Source organism: Trifolium pratense, linkage group LG5 (genome assembly GCF_020283565.1).
Source record: "Trifolium pratense cultivar HEN17-A07 linkage group LG5, ARS_RC_1.1, whole genome shotgun sequence".
In the NCBI taxonomy this organism is placed as follows: domain Eukaryota; kingdom Viridiplantae; phylum Streptophyta; class Magnoliopsida; order Fabales; family Fabaceae; genus Trifolium; species Trifolium pratense.
Genome location: NC_060063.1, coordinates 42,802,297 through 42,811,360, shown reverse-complemented (window position 1 = coordinate 42,811,360; position 9,064 = coordinate 42,802,297). Strand labels below are relative to the sequence as shown.

General features: G+C 37.2%; 1 protein-coding gene across 1 annotated transcript; it reads left to right on the top strand.

Annotated features, from left to right (window-relative positions):
* Positions 1–268: 268 nt before the first annotated feature.
* LOC123887541 (protein PHYTOCHROME-DEPENDENT LATE-FLOWERING) lies at positions 269–7,680 on the top strand. Its single transcript, XM_045936873.1, has 12 exons — positions 269–555; positions 838–919; positions 1,015–1,079; positions 1,174–1,245; positions 1,806–1,886; positions 2,260–2,421; positions 2,517–2,615; positions 2,705–4,074; positions 4,741–4,952; positions 5,035–5,183; positions 5,687–5,725; positions 5,814–7,680. The coding sequence occupies exons 1-12, from the start codon at positions 466–468 to the stop codon at positions 7,311–7,313; spliced, it is 3,921 nt and encodes a 1,306-aa protein (XP_045792829.1). The 5' UTR covers positions 269–465; the 3' UTR covers positions 7,314–7,680.
* The last annotated feature ends 1,384 nt before the right edge of the window (positions 7,681–9,064 follow it).

Here is a 9,064-nt window from a genome sequence, read left to right as displayed (position 1 = left end):
CCTTCACTAAAATGGTAATTAATCTCTCTTTGTAACTCCAAATTTAGTGAGGTTTGATTATGTGGAATGATAACTCGATTACGATTATTTCGGTATACGTTTGGTGAATTATTGATCCAAATTGAGTTGTGTGCGACACTTTGAAGTTATGACTCAAAAGCAGAATTTTAGTGAGGCAAAATCCAAAAAATTATAAAATAAGGGGTAAAATTCCGATTTAATCAAAATAGGGGTTAAAACTATATTTAAGCCTAAATAAATAAAACCTTGTTGGGGGTAATGAACAAATGAGGTATAAAAACGAACCCAACCAAACCATACAAAGCTCAAATCCGAACACTCTTCGGAATCAAATTCCTAATGTCAAAATGCGTTGAATTCATTCATTCTTCAAATTGAATCCCAACAACCACTTTCTTCTCTTCTGTTAATTTTTTAGGGTTTCCAAAATCCACACAAAATTCCATGGGTGTCTCTTTCAAGGTCTCAAAAACTGGCACTAGGTTTCGCCCTAAACCCCTTCCCCTTCAACCTTCTCAGGATGATCAATCTCAGGTAATTCAAAGTTTCTCAATTCTGGGTCTCGCTATTTTCTTCAAAAGTTTGCGTTTTTGTGATTTTTTTTTTGTTTATTTGGGTGATCTAAGATGGAAACTAGGCTTAGAACATATGAAAATTGATTTTTTTTAATTTTTTTTTGTGTTAATTGACTAACTAGGTTAAATTGAAGTGTATCAATGTGATTAACCGGAATTGTTCAATATTTTGTAATTTAAGTTACTTTTATTGATTGCTTTATGTTTCTTTTTTGTTTGTTTGTTTGTGTTGTTGATACAGAGTGATCTTGTTGAGGCTGGTGAAAACATTGCTCAGATGCAGAATTCATCGATTTCGTCTGAAAAGCTTTCATTAATAGCAGGTAAGTCACCAGAGTTTATTGGCCAGTTAGCTTGTGTTTAAATCATTCAATTCAATATTGAGTGTTTTGTTGTGTTGTTGTGGTTGTTTTGACAGACAAGGAAGCTTCTTTTACTCTGAACCTGTTCCCAAATGGTTATTCTATTGGAAAACCGAGCGAGGTTTGTTAAAAACTACTATTAATATTTTGCTACTGTGGAGTTTTTTTGGCTGTGCCAGTTTATTTTCTAAGCTATGTGATTTATGAATTTTCAGAATGGTGCTGCAAATCAGTCGTTACCGAAGTTGTTACTTCCGTATGACAGGTCATCTGAAACCCTTTTCTTGGTAATTTTCTTGAAATTCTATAATAGACTTTTTTTTCTTCGGTTTTAACATTTTGTTCTAAAATGTTGCAATTATTGAGTGGGATGTTGGGAAAAACCCATGTCCCACGTAGCTAGAGATATGATCTACATAGACTTTATAAAGCTTAGACAATTTTCACATTACAAACTGATTTTGGCGGAGTTGTGTTATGCCCAAAACCTAAGAGGGACTTTGTACATAGTTAGCATTGCTATATTTATGAATGAAAAGCCTCATTGAGCTTTCAAGACCTTTGACCTGATTAATTAATTCTTAATGACTGGTATAATTTCATAGTTTGAGTCAAGTGCTTCTAGATTTGAGCTACTTGTTTCTACCTTCTTACATTGTGTACCTCAAAGGTGGAAACAGGAATAGGACCAGAAGCTATGCTTTTGTCTGTGCCGTTCATTGGGCGGCTTCAATTTCCTTTTCTAAATCACCATCTTATGTTTTTATCATTTTTTATTTGTCTGCATATGTTAAGTATTTCATGTACTTACTTACCTTCCTATTTCTTTGTCATTATATGTTTGGAGGCCATTGAGTCAGGTCACTTGCCTGGGGACATTCTGGATGATATACCTGCCAAGTATGTTGATGGAGCACTGATATGCGAGGCGAGTCTTATTTATTTTTGGCATGCTTTACTTTTAAAGGCAACATTTAAATCTCTATCTATTGTTTTGTTAAAATATTTAAAAATAATTTTAGATTACACAAATTTTCTACTGGCATTCAGTTTCTTTTGTAGTGTCAACAATTCACTGACGAGTTTCAGTTATGCAATACTCCTTGTGCCAGAGGAGCTCTTATTGACATCTCTTATATTATTTTTCTTCTTTTGATTGTCGATAGCTTTTATGTGCTGTTTTGCACTCTTTGCAAATTTCCTCTCCTTATTTACCAAAACTTATCACCATTTTATATATACTTTAAATGTTGCATACTGTTTATAAGGTTGTGATTTGTTTCAATTCTGTAACACTCCAGGTGCGTGATTATCGGAGATGCTCTTCTGAAAAGGGAGCTGGCACTGTGTCTGTGGAAAGTTCTCCTACTGTGAATAAAATAAGCCTCAGGATGTCATTGGAAAATATTGTGAAGGACATCCCATCTATTACTGACAAGTCTTGGACATATGGTGATCTAATGGTGAGCGTAATTCACCAATCATGAATTGCCAATTCATTTAATTTATTTTTTTATTGGGTATTAATCTCACTTTACTATGTTCACATTGATAATAGGAAGTTGAATCGAAGATACTGAAAGCACTACAGCCAAACCTTCTTCTAGATCCTACTCCAAAGTTAGATCGGCTGTGTGAAAGTCCACTTCCAACAAAGGTATACACAATTTAGGTTATCCTTTAATGAATTTATTGTGTGGATGTATATGCTTCCTAAATACTAATAATGTTGAACTCGTGTTTCAGCTCAATTTGCAGAGAAAGCGATTAAGGAATATCCCAGAGTTCGCTGTCACTTCTAGCAATAGAATCCATGGGAAAAAAGTATGCATAGATAGAGTGCAAGAGAACTCAAATAGCAGGTTGGGTGATTCAGGAATCACTACATCTAATGCTATTGTGCAACAGACTCTTGAAAATCCAGCAATGCAAAATCTTAATCCAAGCATTGCCATGGCCATGCGATCTAATAATATTATACCAGATTCTTCCATCCCAGGCTTTTCTATGATGTCCCATCAATCAAGATATCCAATGGCTGTTGGAACTCCAAGAAGTTTGCAGGAGCATGGATCAATTTCTGGTATTAATTCATCCGGGGCTTCTCCTGCTGCACAAGATGTCATGATTTCATATGCTGATAATCCAAATGCGAGTGTCTCTCTTAATGCAAAAAGAGAGCATCCGGATGGACAATCATCACCTTTATCGAATATTGCAAAAAGAATGAGGTCTGCTTCGACGGGTGTCGATGCATTGCAGCAACAGCAAATAGGCTCACAAGTTGATGCTCTTCAAGGATCTGATATGAATTGGCAGAATACACTATTACAGCAACAAGCAATGGCCAGAGGTATTCAGTATACCGGTGGTGGCTTTCAGAAGTTTCCTCAGCAGGTCTTTGAAGGGGGGTTAAATCAAGAGACCGGGGCTATTCAATTTTCTTCTGGTCAGCAAGGCATGAGGTTAGTTGCCAAGGAAGAACAATTTGAAATGGAAAGAATAGATGGTGCAGGGATAAACCGCTATAAAAGTGAGATGGAAATGGACCCACAACAATTACGGCTTCAGCAAAGAATGCCACAACATCAATTCACGAGACCTAATTTCCCACAGGCAACCTGGAATAGTCTGGGCCAGCAAATTGAGAAAGAAGCTAAAAAGGAGGACCAGATTCTGAAAAGGAAACAAGTACAAAGTCCTCGGTTATCTAGTGGGGCATTACCTCACTCGCCATTATCTTCAAAATCTGGCGAATTTTCTAATGGTTCAGTTGGACCAAGTTATGGACCATCTTCAATGAACACTGCACCTGGAGCCTTACTAAAAGAGAAGGCAGCAATGGCTTCACTTACTGCTGCTGTTGGAACTCCATCTTTGACTTCTAGTGCTAATGATTCTACACAAAGGCAACAACAGGCACAACTAGCTGCAAAGCGGAGATCTAATTCCGTTCCCAAGACCCCAGCAATGAGTGGAGTTGCTTCTCCTGCTAGTGTTAGTACTGGTGTCCCAGGCAATGCAAATAGCCCCTCAGTTGGAAACTCAACTTTTTCTGAGCCAGGTCTTCAAAATATGTTCGATAGGTTCTCAAAAATTGATATGGTGACAACGAGGTATACTCTTTACATTTTAAAACAGCATCTCAATATTGTTTTTCAGAATCATATGTTTATGATTTTCCCTGGATTTTTAAAAAGTAAAAAGTAAACTCAAATATTCTATGGTGGGGATGGAAGGTTATGACTAGCATTTTATTCAGACAATGTTGTATGGGACGGTTTGGGAGGTAGAAAGCCAACACAAGAATAAACTCAATGTAGTATGGATGAGAATATTGCATTGGATTAGTGGAAATATTAGACGAGACAATAGAGGATTAGAGAGTGATAGCATTAGAGAGAGTTGTGTAGCACATTCTGTAGATAAGTTGATTGAATCTCAACATTGTTGGTGTAGGTATGTGTGGAGGAGACTCATAGGTTCTATAGTAGGAAAGTTGATTAGATGGAGTGCAGCCTAATTGCTAGAGCAAGACCAAGAAAAACTACAGGCTAAAACTATTAAGAATGATTTTGATGCAAATGGTTTAGCTATAGACATGCTTTATGACAGAAGATTGTAATGATGTTTTATCCATGTAGCAGACTCACCTAATGGGACACGGCTTGCTTGTTGCTATTGTAGCCTTTGCTCTAACTGTTGATACAAAATTAGAAGCGTTGTTATGCTTTCAAATTTCATGAAGTGTATCTTACATATAACCTTTGGACTTTTATCAGGCATAAACTTCAGTTCAAGATGAAAAAGCCGGATCAGCCTATTAAAAAGCAGAATACATATACACCGCAACATTTGGCAGCTCATCTTGCAAATGCAAATGAGGGATTGGTAGATGAGTCCAGTTCTTTGTCAAAGTCACTTATAGGTGGTAGTATGAACACATGCAAAATGAGAGTGTCAAGTTTCATTTGGAATGAGCGGGTAGTTCAAGGTTTGTTGCAATTTTTGCTCAATCTCCTATTCTTGGAAATATGCAGTTCTTTCTCTTGTCTTACACTCACTTTCTTCTACAGGAAATGTTGTCACTGTAGTTCCCAAGTGTCGAACAAGGATGATAATGGCTGAAAAACCATCTGATGGTACAGTGGCTTTGCATTATGGGGACATAGACGAAAGTGATTACATAGGCGCTGAAGATCATCTCCCTACATTACCGAATACTGTAAGTTTCGTTGCATACATTTTTGTGTGTTATATGTATATTGAGGATTTACATCTGAAGTTAGTTGAATGCAAATGTTAAGCCATTCAAACATTCATTTCCCATCTATGTTTATCATAGCTTTTCTTAACCTTGTGGCTTTGACACCCTTTTTGAGGAATCCTTTGCCATTTTATCTCATTGCTACCATTGCTTTCATTTCTCCATATATATTTTGGCCATAATGTTTACTTTCACTTCCTCAGCACACATTTCTTGTTAAAAGTCATAATTTATTCCCCCTCTTGTTATTCTGGATAGATAGTTTTTGTATGTATAATTTCTTAATTTCTCAGCATTAACATGATGGTGTTTCGGTCGTTGTCGACCATGAAATCACTATGAAAAGTTAATGAACTATCAGAGTTATTGTAGTACACATTTGACTTTCATGCCTTTCAATATAATAGAAAGGAGTTTCTGCAAGTTTATTGCTCTGATTTATGTATCCTATTTGTGGACAGCATTTTGCGGATTTGCTTGCAGACCAGTTCATTTCACAGGTATGTTACTCTTTCTGCACTTGAAGCACATGAAGGACAAATCTTTGTTAAATTGTTTTTTTAATAGGAAAAAAATTGCCTACTGCAGATAGACAAGGAAGGATATGTTAAGGAAGATGACAGATTCCAACTCAGGCCAAACCCTGTGAACCTTCCATTGGGCAGTCAATCTAGTTTACCTCCTAATGACATGCAGCAATATGGAGAACCAAGTCCGGGTCAGTCTTATAATGAAGCTGCAAAACTAGCCAGTGGCAGTAATGCATCGTTAAATATACCGCAGAACCTTGTAGCAAATGCAAGGATGTTGCCACCTGGAAACTCTCAGGCCTTGCAGATGTCCCAAGCACTTCTCTCTGGTGTCTCAATGGCTCAAAGACCACAGCAAATGGACTCACAACAACAAGCAGTTCAGCAGCAGCAGCAGCAGCAGCAGCTTCAACAAAATCAACACTCTCTCCTTCAACAGCAAAATCCACAGCTCCAGAGATCTTTGCTCAGTGCAAATCAGCTTTCACATTTGAATGGGGTTGGACAGAACTCCAACATGCCATTAGGTAATCACTTGCTGAACAAAGCCTCACCTCTTCAGATTCAGATGCTACAGCAACAGCACCAGCAACAACTGCTGCAACAGAACCAGCAACCACAAATGCAAAGGAAAATGATGTTGGGACTTGGACCTGCTATGGGAATGAGTAACTTCAGAAATAGCTTAGGTGGTCTTTCACCTATGGTCAATGCCATGGGAATTGGAGCTGCAAGGGGAATAGGAGGAACTGGAATCTCAGCACCAATGACGTCTATTGCTGCCATGGGAAATATAGGTCAGAACCCAATGAATCTTGGCCAAGCTTCAAATATTAGTAATTCTATAAGCCAACAATATAGGCCTGGACCAATTTCGAATCAAGCTGAACTTTTAGCTAAGTTAAGAATGGCACAGAGTCGCGAAGGCATGTTAGGTTCACCTCAGTCTAGCATTGCCGGCATGTCAGGAGCTCGGCAGATGCACCCCAGCTCTTCCAGTCTTTCAGTGTTGAACCAGTCTCTGAATAGGGCTAATATGAGTACGCTGCAGCGAGCAATGGGTCCTATGGGTCCACCAAGGCTTATGCCAGGGATGAGTCTATATATGAATCGGCAACAGCAGCAGCAACACCAACAATCCCAGCAGCAGCAGCAACACCAACAATCCCAGCAGCAGCAGCAGCAACAGCAGCATATACAACAACAGTTGCAGCAGCAATTACAGCAGCAACAACAGCAGCAAGACACACCGTCACAATTGCAGGCAGTTGTTTCACCTCCACAGGTGGGATCGCCGTCTACAATGGGAGTTCCATCGATGAGCCAGCAAACACATCAGCAAGCAAGCCCTCAACAAATGAGTCAACGAACTCCGATGAGTCCACAACAGATGAGCTCAGGGGCAATTCATGCGATGAGTACCGGTAATCCTGAAGCTTGTCCAGCAAGTCCGCAGTTGAGCTCTCAGACACTAGGGTCTGTTGGTAGCATAACCAATTCCCCTATGGACATGCAAGGTGTTAACAAGAGCAATTCTGTAAACAACAATGCACAGTGAAATTACAAAACTTAGAAAGTTCAAAGCCAAATTCTTACTTGGAAGCGAATGATGACAAAAATTTGAGCACCAAAATCAGTGCTATAAAACAACTGCATCCTAAAGGATCAAATGACATGGTTATTTACATATAAATAAAGCATATATTAGGGGAATTAGTTTATGCTGCTCTATAACCAACTCAAGAAGGAACCACATATCATGCTAGATGTAAATAGCTTTTTTGGTTTTCCCCTACTCTCATTGATCATCACATGAATGTTTGGGATATTTTAGACTAAGATTAGCATGTATTATTTGTACTTTGTAGCTCCATAACTTTGCCCAGAGGTTCAATTTTTAATTATACTTTGAAAGATTATAAGTTTAGTAAAGCTGTGAAGACTAAATAATATATAATATTAACAACAAACATTTGCTTATTAAAAAAATTGCTCCTCAAACCAGAAGACTAAAGAATTAAGAATGTTTGCTGCTAACATTTCCCCCTCCCCTTAAGTTAAACTAAAGAAGGTTTGCTATCTTTTTATGACTTCTCGACTTTAACGTCTGTTCTTGAAATTTAGTTAACTTGGACTTTTAGTGTAATGAACTTATTTGTTGGTGGAATTTCTTTTCAAAATTGTATTGAGAGCTACTTTTGTCATCCTACTAGTTACTCGCGCGTCGTATTTTTACACATCCGCGACTTAAGTAGCGTATGCGTAAAAATAGGGCATTTTGGAAAAAAAAAGTTGTCTGCTACTTAAGTCGCAGACAGTGTTTGAGTAACCAGTATGGCAGTAAAAGTAACTCCCAATTGTATTAGAGATGACTTTTTCATTGATTGGCGTGGTTTCCCTAATTTTCGGTTATGTTGATTTTCTTTAATTGAGTGCCAACATAGTTAGAATGTTATCCAGTTAGTATAAAGATGTTGCTGCACTTTCAATTTTACTTAAAATAATTTATTTTACAGAAACTTAAAAAAATCAAGTTTAGTGTGATTTAAAATTTACTATCAAAGAGAAATACAAATCTAAAAATTAAAAGAATGATAAGTTATGAGTGTCTAATTAGCGTGAAGATGAAGAAAGGGATAGAATTAAATATTTGTCTAATTGTTTAAAAAAAATTAAAATTTGACTAATTTTATCATTTTTTTAATGTTTTTATGTTTAATGGGATTTCACGACTAAGTCATATTTAATATTTCATTAAACAAACTAACTGTTCAAGAAGCTTTTTTACTCTAATACAAACATAATAGATAAAATGTTTTTTGACAAAAAACAAAATGATATTCATTCATTCAAATTGATAGATTACATCAAATACAATCACATAATCAACATCGCTAAAAATGTAAAGGATGAATCTGCGAACAAAACTCACAGCATCTGAGTTAATAGCATACAACGGCAAAATGCCTACAACAAATAATATGATAAAGTTAAAGTCACCGAAGTATCCATGCCTCCGGATCTGCAACGTTGAAGCCCAAATCATTGGTTGAATCTGTAATTGACTGAAGCCGATCTTTTCAATAGAAATCAAATGAACACCGCAACAATACGGGACAACAAAAACGTCGCACAAGACGACGAACAACACAACGCCGCACTCAGACGGCGAAATCACAAAAAGAAAACACAAAAGAAAAACTTGATCAATGTGAAGATCACTTATTTAAATAACAAAGAAAAAGAAAAACAATTATGAGGGGTGATTTTGGGTCAAAAATTGACCCTAAAACCACCCCTCTTTGGTAG